Source organism: Embiotoca jacksoni, unplaced genomic scaffold, assembly GCF_022577435.1.
Source record: "Embiotoca jacksoni isolate LCO1_2020_lvr unplaced genomic scaffold, fEmbJac1.0.p SCAF_8, whole genome shotgun sequence".
Taxonomy (NCBI): Eukaryota; Metazoa; Chordata; class Actinopteri; family Embiotocidae; genus Embiotoca; species Embiotoca jacksoni.
Window position 1 is genome coordinate 3,220,411 of NW_027185436.1, and position 20,497 is coordinate 3,240,907.

The 20,497-nt window shown below is 41.7% G+C and overlaps 1 protein-coding gene across 1 annotated transcript; it reads left to right on the forward strand.

Annotated features, from left to right (window-relative positions):
• Nucleotides 1–48: 48 nt before the first annotated feature.
• prodhb (proline dehydrogenase (oxidase) 1b) lies at nucleotides 49–19,197 on the forward strand. Its single transcript, XM_069178128.1, has 14 exons — nucleotides 49–484; nucleotides 1,554–1,762; nucleotides 3,964–3,998; nucleotides 4,088–4,237; nucleotides 4,518–4,582; nucleotides 4,689–4,805; nucleotides 4,976–5,049; nucleotides 5,594–5,675; nucleotides 7,030–7,122; nucleotides 7,516–7,662; nucleotides 9,139–9,314; nucleotides 10,355–10,453; nucleotides 10,592–10,680; nucleotides 11,688–19,197. The coding sequence occupies exons 1-14, from the start codon at nucleotides 134–136 to the stop codon at nucleotides 11,876–11,878; spliced, it is 1,878 nt and encodes a 625-aa protein (XP_069034229.1). The 5' UTR covers nucleotides 49–133; the 3' UTR covers nucleotides 11,879–19,197.
• Nucleotides 19,198–20,497: the final 1,300 nt, after the last annotated feature.

Genomic DNA, 20,497 nt, shown 5'->3' on the forward strand with positions numbered 1-20,497 from the left:
GCGTCACAGCCAATCCACCAATCAAGTGACGCCGATGTGACTGTTTGGCCTCCAGTTTGTTTACACCTCAACGAGCGGAGACAGACCGCCCGCTGACTTCACCGCTCCGTCGACGTCTACCTCCTCCCCGCCGATGTTTTACGTGAGAACCGCGTCAGCCCCAACGCGGGCATGGACGGGCATTCTCGTGAAACGGTTACTCTTCACCCGAAGACTCCGGTCCACGGTCACCTCCGCCTCGGCCACCCGGCCGCAGCAGGAGGACGATGTCAGGACAAGCGCCCCGGCGCGGTCGCAGCGTCCCGGACAGTCTGGGAGAGAGGACGGCCCCGGCAGCACCCCCGGCACCGCCGCTGATGAGATCTCCGTGGACTTTGAGCAGACCCGGGAGGCTTACAAGAGCAAGGACTCATTAGAGCTGCTCAGGAGTTTGGTGGTTTTCAAACTTTGTTCCTCCGACTTCCTGGTGGATCAGAATAAAGAGGTAACGAGGCGCCAGTTTACCGTGCAGACATTTGAAAATGAAGTCTGTTTGTTAGTGTCAAGTAAACTGACTTTCTATTGACGGGTTATTAAAGGTCAGCGTAATTGTTGAGTTCTTGGTGACGTAGCAAGGACCAAGGTGTCCGGTGTGAGCCAGGCACGAGACGCCAGATGATATGACGCTCATGTATTAAGGTCTTCTATCATTAGCCTACTAGATGACTCTAATACAATGATGGACATATTTGGCATTTAGGCTGTTCACCATGTGTTTATATACAGGTAGGTTACGCCCATCTGGTGTGTTCAAGGTAAACACAACTTCAGACTCCTGCATGTCAGGTTTGAGCCACAGACTTTGATGTAAAAACAGAACATTGTGTTCATGTTTATGGTTTAAATCCACAGGCTTAAAGTTTGCACCCCAGGCTCCGACTGAACAGACTACTCTCAAATTGCAACCTGTTCCTCCAAGTTGGCTTGCGAACCTCCCTGCTGTTCATGTTGTGGAACCTCAGTTATAAATATAATGTCATTTTTACAGTCGTGAGATGCCAATACGTACCATGTAAATGCATAGGGAGCAAGACACACTTCCCATTGATAAAAAGCTCTTTCTTGGAGCCCCATGTTGTGATGCATGGGGGTACAGTGCTTTAATAGACTTCCAGCATGGCAGTCTCATTCTTTCCGTATTCATCACGTCCTCACATAATCAATGGGATCGATGTTTGGCTGTGGTTGTGAAAGCAAGTGGTGACACCAAATGTAAAGTAGTAATCTAATCTGACATTACTCTGATTTTTCAGTGGAGCTGCAATGGTTCGTTCTTTGTACCTTTTTTTTTTTTTTTTTTAGCTTGGGGGTGAGAACATGCTTTAAATGCCTTCGCTTATGAGAGAGCAGCTTTCTGCTTTTGGTCTTTTTTACATAGTCTGTCAGGTCCTTCATCAGACATTATGTTCCACATTATGTCGATTCAGCACCAAATAGATTGGAATTAGTAAACAGAATTATATATCTGTCGATAATCATAAACTGTTTATAATGCCATCTTTCTTTCTGCTTAGATAATGGATCTCGGTAAGAAGATCATGGGCCAGAGAGCTTTTGACCAGTTCATGAAGATGACATTTTATGGCCAGTTTGTGGCTGGTGAGGACCACCGGACCATCAGACCGCTGATCCAAAAGAATCAGGCCTTTGGCGTCGGCTCTGTCCTGGACTACAGTGTCGAGGAAGACATCAGTCAGGAGGAAGCAGAGCAGAAGGAGATGGAGTATGAAAGTTGTAGTATTACCTAATATTTGATTCGATTTTAAACACAAAAAAGATATTTGATACTGTAATTGTCAATGTAGTTCAAATCAAAGGCAAGCTGAATCATGAGTGTACTTATCTATATCAAATTACAAATATTAAAAGCACATGCAAAAACATGCACCTCAGGTCAGGTTACCTGGCGCCGCGCTAGTGGCAGCCTGTTGCAGCAGCTCCCCCCTGAGAGCCCCCCTGCTGTAGCAAAGAAATTTCCCCTCGGGGATTAACAAAGTGAAATAAAATTTAATAAATAAAAAAATAACAAACAAATGGTACTTTCCTCTTTAGTCTTTAGAACATGATTTGAAGGCCTAATCTTGACTCTCCACTCTGGATTGGCTGGCTGGAGAAATATTCTCACTTGTCAGGAATCCTGTCACATGGGCAGCACAAGGCAGGAGCTATCTGATCCGGGAGCTAATGTAAACTGGGACGACAGCACTAACCTTATGCAAGCAGTCTCCCATGGCAGCAGCAGCACTGCTACGTCAGTTGCAGCTCTGGGCATTCATGCATTACGAGTAATTCGGACATCTCATAGTACCATTTTTTTTTTTTTTTTAATTTTAAAGTGGACATTTTGACTCATTTAGGAGTCTTCACAGTCAATTCAGTATCCAACATCTGTAGTTTTGTAAAGCTCAGGTGTAGTGAATATACAAGGCAGTTAGGCAGCATATTAAGATGCAATGGTTAAGTCTGGTGACGTAAAGTGACAACTGATTGCAGCTGATTGCAGCTGGTTCCAGACAGATTGTCATCTATTATTGTTTTATCGTGCTATCACAGTCTGTAAGGTGATAAAACTCCCAGTCAGGGCCTTTGCCACCTCCCTTCTTGTACTCTAACTCTGTATGTTTTTTTATTTTTATTTTTTTTATACCCTATCACCAGTAACAAGATGTCACGGTGCAGCTTTGATATACTTTGTCTTGTGGTTGTCTGCTTGGAAACATCAAACAAGGTATCAAATCTGAGCCTCGAAAGGTTTTGTTAGCCAAGCGTGCCCCTTCAAATTGTACGGCTGCAGGACAAGGCACATTAAGCCAGCTTGATCTGACACGGCAGGGTTTGACAAGCTCTCCAGTGATCTGTCAAGATAGCAACAACAACATTTGTCAGTTTCTTGCACCGGAAAGAAAGATGTAAGGAACAGAGACAAACCCTGGTTTGATGTAGAGACCAGGATCTTTAAAATATCAGACTTCAGATGCATCGGCCATCTAGTATAACAAACAAAAGTCCTTGACTTTACTGTTTAGATTTGATTACTCCTTTTGAAGGCCGATAATGGTGTATTTTGTTTTGAAAGCCAGTGTTTTGTGGCAGTACACAACATGACTAATAATCAGAGCCCCCATCAATATTTCTTTTCTGGGACTGTAACACAGAAAACATCTGAAATTAGACACCAAAGCCACTATAACAAAGGAGGTTATTAACCCCAGCCGTTCAAAGCTATTTAAATAGCTGAAATTAGTTTCTATTTTTGAGGCCTGCAACTAATGGTTATTTTCATTGTTGAATAGACCCTTTTTTTAAAATGAATTCATTATTTATTTAGTATATGCCAACAATGACAAAAAAACAGTGACAATATTTCCGCTCCAGTATTTTAACAATTAAAAATGAGTGTGCAGAAATCAGATCAAAGCAAAGGCCTTAAATGAATAAACAAAATGTGATTAAAACAGTTTCAGTTAGTGTCAGATGGATTCCAATGCAGCGTGATCCAAATTTCTACAGTTAAGCAGAGTGCCTGTCAAAAGCATGCAGCCTTAAAAGAAGCAAGCTGCCTTTAGTTTTCCTGGTTTTGAATCCTGCTGATGTCTGTGAAGTCCGGCATGCTCACTGTTTAGTCATCTGTTTGGTTACATGAGCTCCCCGGTGCCTTGTACTGACGGGCGGAATAGGTCAAGTGTGGAGTGATGCTCCAACTTCTTCCCTCTCCGGAGGGTCGGCAGCAGACGGCGGGACAGTTCAGCATATACGGGGTCACTAAACACAAAATCAGCCTGCGGCGTGCCTCTGTCACAAGGCCGGAATGTTTACAGAAAAAGTGGCACTTCCCAAACTGAACTCTGATGCAACTTCCATTGCTGGTGTCGCCCACGTGAAGCGCATACTAACTTCATCCTTTCTGTGTTCTTTCTGTTTTAGCTCCTCCGTATCCGCTGCAGAGAAAGAGCGCATAGGTAAAGCTGCCTTGTTTTGTTCTCATTTGTGGACACAGTGTATGATGCAATTAGCGGTAATGTGCATGCTAATTTGTTTTCACCCTCAGGTGAGGACCAAAGACAGAGAAAATATGAAGCTCGCGAACAGTTTGGCGACCGTCACGGGGGCGTGACTGGAGCCCGTTCGTATTTCTACGCCGACGAGGCCAAATGTGACCAGCATATGGAAACCTTTTTGAAATGCATCAAAGCATCCGGTATGTAAACAGAAGTTACGCTAAATCAGTAATACAACTTGACATTATGTTGGTTTTGCACTTTGTAACTCTGTTAGATCATATAATGGTCCTACATATTTCAAATAGTGTCATCCTGAAACCCTCAACATCTCCAGTTCTGTAATCTACTGCTTATTACATGTAGCACACACTTTAGTTTTTTTTTTTTTAGAAATGACTTTCATTTTCACATCTTTGTCTTCACATGTTTTGATTTTTATATGTTATAAAACCTGAACAAAATATGTCTAACTTGTAGGTGGGAGTTCAACAGACGGTTTTTCTGCCATCAAAATGACTGCACTTGGTCGACCTCCGTTTCTGGTAGGCACTAAGGGATGATTAAAAGGTCAGTGTACCAATTTAGCGGACACTCTTGCAGCAGGGGTGTCGTAGACTGAGATCATGCTTTTCTTTTATTATTTGAAAGCTCCAGTTCTCAGAGGTCCTGGTGAAATGGAGTCGATTTTTCACATTCCTGGCATCACAGCAGGGGGAGGATGGCACGGAGGCCTTAGAGCAGAGGCTGGAGCTCACCCAACTGCAGGTAGTGTCTTTTTTTTATTCTTCCACTTTGGTCCTGGTGATGTTTAATTATAGCAGTCTCTACCAAACATTAATGTTACAGCCCATCTGTGCTCTCACATGACATACACAGTATGAGGGCACTGCTACAGAAAGTGCAGTGCAGTACTCTTACTCTCTATGTCTTTATAGGAATTTTTGACCAAACTGGGTGCAAAAGGTGATTTCTATGGCTGGTTTACTGGAAGAAAAGAGGAGTCTTCAGGGTAAGCAAGAGCTATTGACTACTGAAATAGACATGACATCTCTCTGTGCTGCATACAGAGAACATATTTTTGTACATGTGATGCAATCTGGAGAATTTATTTGATACAAATTTATAAGAAAAAAATATAATTTTGTCCAAATATATTGCAATGTTTTTTGCATTGGTAATCCTTAACATAATTATTTAGTCACATTACATCACTAAAGAATGACTATTATTTTTTCAATATGTAAAAGGAAAGACAAATGTTATCATAATACTCTTTATTTATGCATTTTCATAATTTATTTCACACAGCATTGAATAATATTGTGTCGAAAGACAAATTATTTGTTTGTAAACACTGCTTACTGCTTTCACTGCTTTTCCATAAATACAATGAAAACACAGAAGGAATAAAGTCAGCACGTTCCTTAGTTTTAAACATCATCTTTAACAATGTGCTTAGCTGTAGTGACTAAAGTAAAACAACAAAATAACCCACTTACCTCTTATATTTCAGTCATCCCAACAGTCAACCTTTCCCTCCTCTTCCTTGACAGATCCATTGACATGCTTGACTGGAACAGCCTAATAGATGACAGAACAAAGATATCGGATCTGCTTGTTGTCCCAAATGTAGAGGTCAGCAACTCGGAGCACTGAAAGACAGAGAAATTCACTGGAAAGACAATACATGAAATACAATACAGTGAAAATAATATACCGGAATGTGTTTGGATGTAATTTATACTTCAACTCTCTGCAGATAATAATTGACTTACCATTTGCCATTCCAGATTCCAGACTGTCATGTTCCATGTGCGATGCTGTTCTGTTCTGGTCTCTGCATGGCTTCATACCCCACTGGGAGCATTTTAAAAAGTCATTTGTTCTCCCGATTTGGTTGACTTCCTTAATGTTTTTCTTTTTCCTTTATTTTTATGCTTCTTGTTTGGGAAAGCAGGCTACTGCGTTTATTGTTGTTATTTCCCACCGTGTGCTGAAGCCCGCAGACAAAGTTACAGTTTGCTGTGTTTTAGTTTGCATCTAGTTTTTTCGTAGCTGCTTCACACAGAATGCCTGTTCGCAGCAGGAAAACACGTTCTTTTGTCGTACTCGAAAGACCTGGGAGCAGACATTGATAGTGATGAGATGTAAAATCGGGACTCTGCACCGGGTGTTTTATTGTGAAAATTAAGCGGAATCTCCCTGATCTTCCTGTGTCTGACCTCCTGCCCACAGCTTGACGTGGCTTCTGTCAAAAATACACTCAGCGCGTATCTTTAGCTTCTGGGACACCGCTGACATGCGCCACAGCGTGTCTGGTGGAATCACAACCATTGTCTAGAATGCCAGCGATCATCTCCGGTTGCCGTGTTGGAGACGGATTGGGACGCAGCCTGTTCCTTTAATGTTTCCCTCTTATGTGAACAAGCTCGTGATCCATTCATTTGAAAGCCATTTCAGAAGCAACTGCTAGTAACGGAAATAATAAAGTCGAACAAAAGATAAATAAATCTGATTAAATTATAATTCAGTACTAATCGGTTCCTCTCTGTCAGGTTGCCGTAGTCCAAATTAAGGGTTTTGTTCAGTTTTGCCGTAACCACACCTTGAACCTGAGTCAGTGGTGTATCAGTAGCAGGTCTATAAACAGTTCTTTATATATTTTTCTTCAGCTGCCAACCTTTCATGTTGGGATTTGATTTTTTTGGGGTTATAGCAAGTGTGTGGTAAATTTTAAGTGAACTGTCTGTTTTAAAACTAAGAGAACTGGGATTCCAAGTGTGAAATACTCTGCTCCGGGTTAAAAAAAAGCTCGAGGTTAATTGCGTCGCTACAGAATCAGGGCAAGTTGGCGTCTACATATCTCTAGGTATTGAACTCAGGACAGTTGATGGGTCGGGAAAGTACGAAGCACTAATAGGTGTCATGCTGTGTGATATCTGCTTCATTAGCACTTCACAGTGCACTCTCGCCCGGTTTGTTTTCCCAGCTTGGTGAGCTGGAGCCTCTGCTGAAGAAGTTCACTGTCGAGGAGCAGGAACAAATGAAGAGGATGTTACAGCGCATGGACATCTTGGCCAAGGTAATCTCACATCAGATTTCAAGACTGATCACTGCACACAAACATACACACTGACGAAAGGTGAAAGGTCAAACTCTCTTGTTTGTAATGCTTATACAATACACGTACATTTACTAATACAAAAAGATCTTTGTCAGTCAGGACAAATGTGTTGGCAGCTACTGTATTCTACAGCTGCTGCGCCGCCAACCTCTTTAATTATGAGCACGATAACGAATCAAAGGTATTTCTATTTCAAAATAAAAGTCACAATGTCAATAATCACTAATCACATTTGTTTAGTTAAAACAAGTTGCATTGATTAAACTATCAAGACTATTATTAATGAAGCTACAGAATAATAAGTGGGTATGGCGATATTTCACCAAATTAATGAGATCTTTAATGTCCCAGCATGCTCTGCAGAATGGCGTTCGCTTGATGGTGGATGCAGAGCAGACCTACTTGCAGCCGGCTATCAGCAGACTTACGCTGGAGATGCAGAGGATCTATAACAGAGAGAAGCCTGTCATTTTCAACACCTACCAATGCTACCTAAAGGTCAGGGGTCAGGACCCACAGGGGAAAAACTCCAAAGTGATCAGACCTGTAAATGATAAATATTCACAGAGACAACAGTTTTAGTTGTTATGATTTAAAAAAAAAAAACGTCCTGTGACAAGTGTGAATTCCGATGTGTAAATGGATTTCAGTCAGGCGAGTTGAGGATGAAACGGCGTCATGACCAAGAAGAGAAAATAATGTTGGTGGGAAATATTCTTCAAACTCTCTGCTGTGACATCCTTTTTACAACATTACTATTATTATCATGTTCAAAGTATATTGGCTCTAAAACATATATCATCATTCATCCTGTTGGATAAAATATAACTACACAGATTATAGTGTGTCACACGTTGTCACAATTAGTTGATGTATGTAATGATACTTTTCTGCTTTGCTGCTGACATTGCTATTACCACAATCAGGCCAGCTCATAAGAATATGCTGTTTATTCTTCATGAGTGTGGTTTTTTTTTTTTATGCAGAAACAGATTTATAAAATTATATCTGCTAATCCTGGTTGTGGAAGTGACACAGGGACCTACCTACTAATGTTTTTACAGAGTCCCCCCACTCCCACCCCCACCCTCACCACCCCCATAGTCTCTTCAGGTCTGTTTGATTTAGTAAGTAAGAATAGAAATCCAATACTCTGTTCAGTAGCATTTTTAAGCCTTAAGGCTGCCAAGTGTTGAAAACATTTAATCATGATTCATCACAAATTCATTTCACTTTTTAAACTGTTGAAATTGCTCCCCACGAAAACGTTTTAAGTGCAATGAGGTTATTTTAAGAAGAGCGGAAACAATATGCTTCATACAAATCTACTAAACAGGTTTAGGTAACTGGAACAGGAGAAAACTGAGGGAGTTTTATTTACTCACTCATATTTACTCATATGCTGTGTAGTATCAAACATAAAACACAAAACTGATCTACAAGACATGCAGTCTCGGCATCTGTATATTGCTTCATAAATCTCACTCAAAAACTTCTCAGAAGAAGAAATATAATTTTGTAAACTGTAGGTTGGCTTTTTAGAGTACTTTGAATAATCCCCAACACTACCACTGTCATGTGTGGGTAGTTGGTGTCAGTGATAGTGTCAACCTTTCAGTAATTACTTATAGCCTTAGTTTTGCCAAGCGAGCTGTCTGGCAAATTGTTGAAATGGAACCTTGTGATTAGAAGGCCGTTCTCCATCATTCACTGATTCAGAGCGACTTCTAATCTCTTTCATTGGAAGGTTAGAGCGGCATTCAATTTGCAGCTAGAACTGCAGGTCCTTCATGAGGTCAAATAGAACATGCATTAAGAGCACTATATATTTTCAAATGCATCCAAGTGTGATTGTATTAATTCTGTATCATCACTGTAACTTTGACAACCCTAATAACATTGTTGCATGATTGGTATATGAACTTGGGGGACTTGATTTCGAGGAATCGTTGCTCCTCGTCTTTTGTTCTGCAGGAGGCCTATGACAACGTGACTATGGACGTAGAGCTGTCTCGACGTGAGGGTTGGCATTTTGCTGCAAAGCTGGTGCGCGGAGCCTACATGTATCAGGAGCGAGACAGGGCCGAATACATTGGATATGAGGACCCAATTAACCCTGACTATGAGTCAACCAACAGGATGTACCACAGGTAAGAGCTGAGGCGTGTTACTTTGTTTTTTAACAAATCTTGATCTTCACAGAGAAGCTGTCCTCTATTTCTTTTCTGTCGCTTTTTCTAATGAATAGAATTGGTAGAATTACATGTTTTACACTCTAGACACCGCAGGAAAACACATCCTTTGAATCTCAGGGTTACAGAATTGAATTGGCCACCTTGTAGGCACAAATGCGCTGCGATTGGACGGCAACGTGAAGTGGTCTTTATTTGGAGTGTGTTGATTTAACAACTTGTGTCAGCAACCTGTTGAGTTCTCCCTTTGGAAGTTAGAGAATACCAGCCAGCTCCAGGGTTGCTGTGTTGTAAAAATGTTCTGACATTCGTAGATTAAGGCGAGTTCAAAGAAACCAACAGATGGAGATGTTGTTTTGCACAGGGAGAAGAAAGGCCAATCGAAAGTGATCGATATGATTTTCAATACAGGACAAACAAAGCTCAGCTGATTTGACTTGACGTTTGCTGGGTTGTGCATCGTGAATGAATCCGCCAGGGTCAGACTGTCAACACCGAGTCGTATTGCGACGTTCTGAGGCGTCTGAGGGAAAACATTGAGTGTAAATGACCTGAACTGTGGCGCGATGGCACTTTGGGTTCTCCGGCTTGACAATGCTCACTCACAGTGTGACGCAACAGCACCATCTTCACTCCCGACACATTTTCGGGATTTGGCTCGCTGCGATTTGATGTGCACTCCGCTTAAGTTTCCAGTTCATGGTGAAGTTACAAATGTGCTCGTACCGGTGAATGCATGTAACGGAGGTGCTGATGTTGATCAAGCGATATAACTTTAAATACTCACTCGGTGCTCCAGGCACATTACTCTGCTGCCACTCATTCCCGCATTAGAGAACAGTCTGAACTTTTTGATCAAGCCTCTTTATAGTGAAATGTTGAGTAGAAAGCATGTTTTGTAATTCCCTCCTTTAAAGACAAAAGGTCACAGCACTGTTGGGATGATAGCACAGCTAAATTGCCTCCCTTGTGTGTGTTTTTGTGTATCTTTGTGGAAGGTGCTTGGACTACATACTGGATGAGATTGCCCTTCACAGAAACGCCAATGTAATGGTGGCTTCCCATAATGAGGACACGGTGAAACACACCTTGCGGAGGTAAGATTTAACGTTTACCCAAACACACTGTTAAAAAAACAAAACAGTTACAAGTTATCTTTTATACAACTTTGCATCAGTCCTGACTAATTTGATCTTGTATGTCTCTCTCTCTCTCTCTCTCTCTCTCTCATTCAGAATGAATGAGCTCGGTCTCTTTCCCACAGAGAACAAGGTATACTTCGGTCAACTCCTGGGCATGTGTGATCAAATCAGCTTCCCACTCGGTGAGAAACACACACTCACACACACTGTTATACAACCATACAATGACAAGGCACCGATTTTCCGCGCCCTACATAAAGATGATTTGACAGTTGATGTCTGCCTCTGCAGAATCTGTACTCATCGTCCTCCCCTGTAGCTTTGAGTTACACACAGTTACCCCACAGACCATACACGAGCTGCAAGCCGTGCACATGTCGAAGACGGTCTGCAGCCCGTAAAGTGACATATGAACTGAGACACCTCGGTATTGACCAGCTGTCTTAACGAAGCGCCGCTGCTGGCTCTCACCACTTTGTCTGCCAGTCAAAGACAGACGTGGTGGCAGAGAATTGTCTGTCATTGTGAGGCTCAAAGCTGAAATGGCCTTCACCGGTCTTGATGTAAACAGACACACACGTGTGTCTTTGCTGCTCTCTCTCGGGATAGAGCAGTCGATGCCGTGTCTTTAATCTTAAAAACAATACAGAAATTGCTCAATAAGATAAAGCGGACTGGAGCTGAGATCTTTATTATTTGTCTCTCACTTACTGCACCAAATGTGCCATATTTATTTGATATGTTTTGAGATGCTGTTGCTATGGATGTTTTTGTCAGGATGTTGTTTTGTATCATGTTTTGATGTTTTGCTCATAATTGCGGCTCAGTTCAAACAATATGTATTTCAGCGGATTGGAAGAGTAAGCCCTGGCAAAATAGTATCATATGTGATATCTGGTTAGCAGATAACAGCGGCTCTTCAAGTTGAACTGCAGCAAACTGAGGACGTCTGTGCAAATTCTGCCGTCTGGCCCGATTAGAGGGATTGTAGTAATCAGTCCGAGAGGGAAGCCAATTGAGACGTTTGTCCAAAATAACCTGTAAAAACTATGTTCTCCCAAAATAGTAACTGAAAATGCAACATCACCTTTTTTTTTTTTCAATATCTCTGATAATACTAGTACATGAATAATGAAATAGTCTTATTTATGTGTTTTCTTTCATTGTCTCCCATAAACTGCGTGTCCAGGCCAGGCCGGCTTCCCCGTCTATAAGTACGTCCCCTACGGGCCGGTGAATGAGGTGATGCCCTACCTGTCTCGGAGAGCCCAGGAGAACCGAGGCTTCATGAAGGGTGCCCAGAAGGAGAGGGAGCTGCTGTGGAAGGAGCTGAAACGCAGACTTGCCTCCGGGGAGCTTCTCTACAGACCAGTGTACTGAAACCACAGAAGAAGAGACAGAGAACAAAGCATGTTGACGTGTTGAGGTGTATCTTTTTAATCTTCTCCAGTTGATGGCTGTCTGTTCTGCCTCTTGTTTGTTTTGACCATGTCCTGGACTTTTCTTGCGAATGGACTGTTTCGTCTCGTCACTCTCTTCGTCTGATTTTGTTTCTCTATTACTCGCTGCTACCCGCCATCAACCCATCCATGCACTGCCTGTGTTCTCTCTGTTTCTTTCCTCGTCCGCCTCTGCATCCATAAGCATTCCTCATTTTGTCCTCCCGTTGTCCACAGAGTTCTGGTATCCATCAAGTAGGCATCTTTACTGCTCCAAAAGGACTCCCTAAAATGTCAACAGGACTGGGCTGGGCTGGGCGTCCTCTTTTTATTGGCCTATTTATCTTGGAGAGGGACAGCAATAATAAAAATAGCATGGATGATTTAAATGGTAGCAAAGGAAACATTCAATATTTTGTGGGTTTTTTTTTGTCTCTTGTCTTGTCTCGGTTCAGATGTCTGTCCACGACAGGATGGCGTGTCAGTGTCATGTTTTGCCTCGCCTCGGCGTGAAAAGTACATGTGACCGGGGCCAAATGAGGTTGACATGTGACGGAGATCATTTGGCAAAGTACAAAGGACTTTTACCCAAAGCACCAGGGTCCGAGTCTGTGAGAAGATGATGTGGATTTCTTTAAAGAAATCTTCAGTTTTGGTGCCTAACCATGTGTTTTTATTCTAAACCGCATACTTTTTCAGTCTGACTCGGTCTGCTGCGGTCGACTGACATGCTATGGTGTAATATTGTTTTTTTTTTGGAAGTTGTATTTCCAGTTTCAAAACAATGCCTGTTTATGAATCGATGAGAGATTTTAAATGTCTTCCCACAACACATCCCTCCTCTTATCCGAGTGGAAAGCTTTTGTTATTGTTGTTCCCAGAAGAAACTATATTCTTGGTCAGTGAGGTGTTACAAGTGAAAACACAGCGTTCAATACTCAACGAGTGAGTCTGCTTTTAATAGAGAGGCCTGAGAGCCTGCCAGGTTGTTTTTTTGTGACATAGATAATATGCAAGGGAACAACAGGGAATTTAAAGGGTTGCACTCTGCTCTTGTTGTGTTTTGATGGGTTAACATTCTGCAATTGTGGAAGCGGGTGTTTCTATTTGTTTTACATGTCTCACTGTATGCACCTGTGAAATTACTCAATAAACAAATATGCGCTGTATAATCAGCAAAAGCATACAGAATTATTTACACAAGCAGGACTGGACGGTATTGAGAGAAATATTGTAGCTGTGAGTTGTTTGCACAGCTCGGGTTGTTTGGGGTTTTAATTTGGTGACATGTTCTGCCTGGTTATTGATACACAATTAGTATTAGAGTCAGAGGGTAACCAAGCTTCATGATAATTATGGCCTTGTCATTTTGCGAGAGCAGTCAGTGCTCTGTAGACCATCATTTAATTACCCATGATGCTACGCTCAAGACAGATCACAGAAATTGGATGCATTAATCATTACTCAGAAGAAACTTTAGTGGCTGTTAAGTTTTACTGAGGCAAAGCGCCACGGAGCTGTCACTGCTGCTGCTGTATTCTATCGGTTTAATTAAGAATCAAGTCTCCCTGTGATGTAAGAGGTGCCTTTGGGTATACATTTGCCAACGAATCTCGTCTTGCGGGGCGGGGGACTTTCTCTGGTTAGCTTCAGTTGATTTAGAGGACGCATTATAGTGTGAAAAATTCCACACAAGCTCCAAGTCAGTGAAAAACCAGCACGACCTCTGCGTATTATTACCCACACTTCTCCCTACATTAAAGCACACAGGAATGTAATAAAGTTAGCACAGGGTAATTTACTTTACATAATGAGTGTTGACATTGTATTATGCAAGATGTGATGGGGGGGGCATACATAACCGATTTCTTTGGTCTTCTCTGGCATTTGGTTCCACGCGGCCTGGCGTCTTGGATTGTTTGTTTGGCGGTGCCCTTGCCTTTGTTCCTTCAATGGGAGCGCACAGCAGTCCTCTGCTTTTCAAAGCACAGCTACATATGCTGTGACAGACCCTGATTTGAATACTTACAGAGCATTATTTTTTTCAGGAAGAGGACTTTGAAAGGATTTTTTTTTCTTTTTTTCTGCTGCACAATGGATGCGTCGGCTCGCTGCTGCTTTCCAGCCATCACTTAAGCTGTGATCAGGGTTTGTGTGCCAATAGATGAACTGACAGGAAGGAGAATTATGTATTTTTTATCTTTTCACAGCAAACGAGAGATTACTGGCTCACAGTGCACAAAACTGAAAACTGGGACCATGCACATTCAGTTCAACATTTGTGATCACATCCTCAGTGAGGAGATGGTGGTCAAAGTTTCAGTCTAGGAGAACTGAAGCTCGTGTTCAGGGATACTCTTTGATGGAGTAATATTTTAGTGGTTATTATCTGGGTGTTTAGGGGCTTTGTTGTCATATTAGCATTTCCCATCATGCCTTAGTTATTTCTTCCTTTTGAGAATAAAGCAACCAAATTAAATCTAAGTGATGGGAATAAATTATATTTACTTTTGTTAAAACATGCTGTTTTGGAACATGTCAATGAATACCTACAGTATATACCTATCACAGTTACACTTAGTCATTATTTAGATTAAAACTTGTAACACAAGCTAAGTATTCATGCAGTGTTTTTGATGCACACGCTGCATAAAATGACGTTGCATATATTTGTTAAATTTAGATGTGACAAACGTTATTTTGTAGTCATTTCTATCTAAACCTTTTACAGTGTAATGCAATTTTAACTCCATAAGTGTCAAATAATACACACTTTCAAGTGTTGACTGTTAACACTGGAAGAGAAAACAACTCCAGGTAAAAGTTGTATTTTACTCTCCATGGGACCAGCGTTTAACTCCCAATTGAGTGCAGGTTAACTCCTGAGAAGGGTTAAAAGATCAACTCCAAGAAAAGAGTTACTTATACGCTACTTAAGAGTGTATTCGTTGGTGTCACATGTACACTCAAATAAAGTTTATTTGAACTCAGAGCATTTATTCCAAAGACTAGAATTTGCTGTGATGGAATTATTTAGTCAAATACAGTAGAGGGCTGATTTATAAAACCATCTGCTTTTAAACATTTAAACAGATAACCAGTGTCAGATCAATGTACTCACTTCTGACTGTGGTAGCAGCAGCAGCAGCACTCCTTCACAAGCTGCCTGCTGACTGACCTTTGGCTGCTGTTCCACTCTCACCACAACAGGGAAATCCAGTTTGCTGTTTCTGCAGTTACCGTTAGTTATGAGGAGTATTGAAGGGGGAGCTCGGAGTTTCAACAGTAGACAGTATTTCCTGACATTGCACTATAATCACAGGATCATTTCTACATGGACAGTCACAATGACAAGCACAGGACAACTCAGCATCGGTGAAAATGCTGCATGACATCTTGTCAATATTTTACTACAACATCTGTGGCTAACTTGGCTCAAATGTCTAAGAAGGAGGAAGGTTTATTAACTTTCTGCAAGACGCTGACATTTCCCAGTAAAATAATTGGCAACACGTAACAAGAAGGTGAACAGAAAAGTGATTACGGAAGAACAACTCATGACAAACCAAAAACTTGAATTAACAAACAGTCCTTCAATAAGAGGTAACACTAAATAGTAAATATTCAATAGTCAACATACAGTTAGAAATAGTTTTGGAAAATATGCATATTTATTTTGTTGGCGAAAGTTAGATGAGGCAGTTGATACCACTCTCATGTCTGTATGATAAATATGAAGCTATAAAACGTCCATAACCACAATGAAAACAAAAATAAACCAAACAAATAAGAAAGGCAATATTTTTACTTTCCAGTCACTGACCTGAAGTAAGCCAACCCGCTGCTGGTAAAATCTTGATATAAAACCTTTGAAAATATTTCTTTGGTGACGTTTTATATGAAATCAGACCACTGGAAAATAACAAAAGATTTTTGATTAACAAAAAAAAACAAAAACATGTATTGATTAAATGTAAAGTAGGGTCACTCAATGAATGGAACTACATTGCAGACCAGGCAGGACCATTCAGTCACTCCATCCAGCCCAGTATCATAGCAAAGTACACCCGCCAGTCCACTAGAGGGTAGTGTGTTTGTGTGACGCTTAACGTCACTGAAGACAGGTGCTGTGTTCAAAATGTACCACTATTTGAGAATGGCACGTTGGACACTTCACACCCTTAGAACAATTATGGCTACGCAGAGGAAAGTGAAGGGCAACTAACCAAGCGGCAGCCAACCGTGACGCCACCCACTGGTTTGTTAACTGCTGTTCTGAAACTCAAGTTTGGTATTTTGGCAGCTGCCATCATCTGCAGCTTTCTCAGGCAACGCAATTTGAACATTTTTTAGGTCAGTGGTCACTCCCTTTCCTCTGTGTAGTCAGGATGGCGACCGTTGAGTGTGGAAGGTGTCCAGCGTTTCATATTCAACTTTTGGACCATTTTAAGAACGCCATCCGGTTGCTGAACTGCTTGTTTCCATACTTGTCACAGTGAACGCATGTATGCACTTAAAATAGTGAGTGTTAGTACGTAAGTATGCCATTTGGAACACAGCATATGGTTTTGATGGCTCACCATGCAAAGCCGTGGCACACTGCCCTCTAGCACACTGGCTTATGTATTGCATGCTTTGGTATGCGCTATGATACTGGGTTCCATTTCCTGCATTACTTTCTCCCCCTGTTTGCTTGCAAAATTGTTAGTCTTTGTAGCTTCTAGCCACCATCCACATTGCCATTGCCTAGCAACTTGCATTTTTACGACTTAACCACTTGAATGCCAAGCATGCGGTGCACACAACTTCCAGGGAACCACAAGCTCACGTGTGCTATTTCACGGCTGCACAAGTTATTTGTTGCACATATTCTTGGGGTGTTAAATACATATATGTATATCTTTAACATTATTTGTTCATGAATAGTGTTTTCAATCTCTTGTTTGTCAGCGTTTCTCATACACATGAAGAATGGTGCCACTGAGTAGAGATGAGCTTTTCTTTACGAATGGTACTTCAGGCTTTATAACTTGTAAGTGATTGATATGTGAAGATGATGTCATATAACAAAATATTTAACAAAGCTCCTGTGATCCAGAATTACTATGAGTGGGTATGGAAAAAATGGTGCAGGGATGGATTGGCTGATCACGAGCCAGTGGAAATCAGCTTAGACGAAGAGCTACTTTCCAGCCTGGCATACATTTAAACATCATGGTGGACAACATTGGGTTTCAGCAGGGTTTTATTTGACTGTGAACATGTCCAGCTGCGTCTGTACTGCTCATCTACATAATGTAATACTATGGCAGGCTCGCCTCACATCACCACCTGGAAGTCAAGCCATGTTCATGTTCGCAGCTATTTCCCAGTGGACAGCAACCACATACAAACTGTTTGCTTTGTCAGTCTGTGTCAGGTAAATTAGCAATTGTTAGTTCTGCTTAAAACATGGAGCCACGGGTGGTGAAATAGTTGGTTCAGCTGACCCAACTGCTGAATTGTGCATTTTATCTGGAGCTTGTCCTTTTGCTTTTGGCTTTATTGTGGCATTTTTCCATTACTTTGCCTTTTATTATGGTGAAAAATGAAAAGAATGTGTGCTGATCATCTCAGCCACTTAGGGACAAATGTGATGAATCATTGAGCTAAGTTGACCTCAGCGCCCAGACCCAGTTCTGTGCTGAACGAATCCCCCTGGCTACAGCAAGCTCGGATGTGAACCATTGAGTAAACAAATGAGTCGTAAACACAACAGATGGGTATGACTAATCTCATCGGCCCATAGAGTGGCAGCATGGAGCGCAAATGATCAAAAGAGCAGGAAAGAAGGGAGAGATGGAAAGTTTGTGTTTTCTGTCCTGCGCGCTGTCACGTTTGCGTGACAGAAAACACTTTTATTTCACACACCAAAGCGTCACGCCGTGCCACCGCTATCGGTGCCATCACTGTGCTGTCAAACAGAAATCACTGAAATCGTCTGCCAAATCTCCTGAGTGGATTGTTGTGCTGCGGCACGTTTTGGCATTTATCACAGTTTTTGTGACAAGGAGGGCTGAAAAGATGCAAATAACATATCACACGCCTCAACCCTCCCTGAAATTATTATTTTTTTTCTTTCACTCAGTCTGTCATCGCTGACTGGTTTGTGTTTCTCGTAATCTCATTCGGAGGCGAGTAAAACTGTCCAGGAAGAATTAAAAACACAAATGCCGTGACAGCAGCCTCACAATTCTCTACCTTAATGTCGCCAATTAAGGGGGATGACTTCTTAGAGTCTTCTGTTTCTCCTTTACGCCTCCACCTAAACCTTTTGTTCTGTGCCAATGAATGGCGCCCATATATTATAGATCATTAAACCACTTTCGTCTCCTCTCTTTGAGATGCCTGCTGCTTTCCCTTTGAAAGTGACTAGAATAGTTGGAACGCAAATGAGCCACGATTGAATAAAAAAAACAAAACAAGATGGGAGGCTTCCCTGTGTGTGCGTTGAACAGGGAAACTGCTTAGAAAATACCACCTGTGCCCAAAAGGAGCAGAGCAAGTGATCCGTCACTGCCGCTGGCCACGCAGCCTCACCCCAAGACCCCAAAGGCCGCGATTTCTCACCTTGTCCTGCTTTTAACACAAACAGATGGATGCATAACCACATGCAAACATACAGAAAACAGTGTGGTACCAAACACACACTCATACAATTAGTGTACTGCCGGGGTAGACTCACACAAGCACACCTGCAGCCACACACTCTTCCTCCCATCAGTTCCCATATCTATCAGTGAGGGGTGAGAGATGATTTGGAGCGGCTCAATGTTTTGATCATTAGTTTGGACTCATGGAGTGCAGCAGCAGTGAAAAATGAGACTGCTATCTCATGGCCACCTGTTCTTTTAATAAGAAAAAGAACAATACCAAATCACAGGATGGATTGGACCTGACGCCTGAGGGGAGGGACATGTTGTTTGTGTGTTTGTGTTGTGTGTGTGTGTGTGTGTGTGTGTGTGTGTGTGTGTGTGTGTGTGTGTGTGTGTGCGCCTGTGCCCCTGGTTGAGAGTTTATTTGTGCGTGCACGCATCTGAATTCAATCCTGCATATATGTGATGACCACAGTGAAGGTGGGAAAACGCAACCAGATAAATCTTTATGGACTAAACACTGATCACACAGGTGATACTGTATGTTAGCAGTGTGGAAGTTTCTATTTCCTCCCCAGATCTTTCCTTGTGGTGACAATTGTTTTGATAATTAAATTGTGTTCTAACATCCTTTCTTGGCGTTCTTACTATCTTCCATATCAATGATACTGAAAATTCAAATATTATTTCTCTATATGCCAGTTATGTATTACTTGATGCAACCTGTTGTGTTGCAAGAGCTGCAAGCTATGCTCTCGGAGAAATGACTGTGTAAGCACTATCATTAAAACAAATAGGTTTTGAATGTCGTCAGCAGAAAACACAATGTGAGTTTGTTCAAATACTTAAAATGACATTTTCTTGGCAGGTGAAGTGTGATGTTTATTTATTCTCTAAATTGCTCAGCCTTAATACATCAAATAGAGAGATGACAGGAATTTAATTTCCTGTATCAAATTGTGTTAAAGCTCTTTCTTTAAATTACATTAGAATAAAACTGGCACTTCATTCTAAAACCAACACACTGTATGCATACATGCGTGAGCATTTGTCCATTTGCCTGCATGTACGCCTGTGGCTTTTTGTTCGCTTCTTTGCATGTGTGTTACTGCAGGGTAGAAAGCAGCACGTTAGGCGAACACAGCATGATGCTTCTTGGTATGGGGATCCAATTGTCATGCCAGAACAGTAGGAGGAACATTTACGCGACCAGTGATGCTCAGATAAAAGCAGAGAGAGAGAGAGGAGCCGCTGTGCAGGTTTTCTTGCTGCGCTGCAGTGAGCAGACAAGCAGCGATCGACCTGATTGGTGTTTGGATTTGTTGGCGATAATATTGAGGTGCTTTTGTAAGGGCAGCAGAGTTAAACCAAAGTAAGCCGTGTTTAACTGAACCGGATGGGTCTGACAGGTTTCCAAAATGTGCCTATATGTACAACGTACTTCCTTTATATAGTTATTTTTTTTTATCTCTACAAATGCTTTCTTCAGACATACTAAGAGAATATATTTTCTCATCAGTTTCCTTGTGTTTTTTAAGACATGATGGCAGAAATTTTACATATGACAGGTGACTTAACACTTGAAAAATCTGCATGACACCACCAGAAAAAGAAGAGACAATATTCATTCATTTGGGTAAAATTACTCTTTAATATGGTGGTTCTTCACCTTTATACCCTTAAAGGGAATAAAGCCATATCAGCTCTTTCAGTTCAGACAGACAACTCACGTTTGTAATGTTTACTACAGCTGAGAACAGAGTTTGGCATCTCATCGCTCCCCGCAGATGTGACTGTGTAGCGACATTGGAGTCTGGTGAGCCGACAGGTGTATGTTGGGGTGGTGGACGGGCTACAGTACTGATACAGGGCAGCAGTGTAACTGACAGGCAAAAGGGTGAGATGGGAAAGTTCCGCAGCTTAAA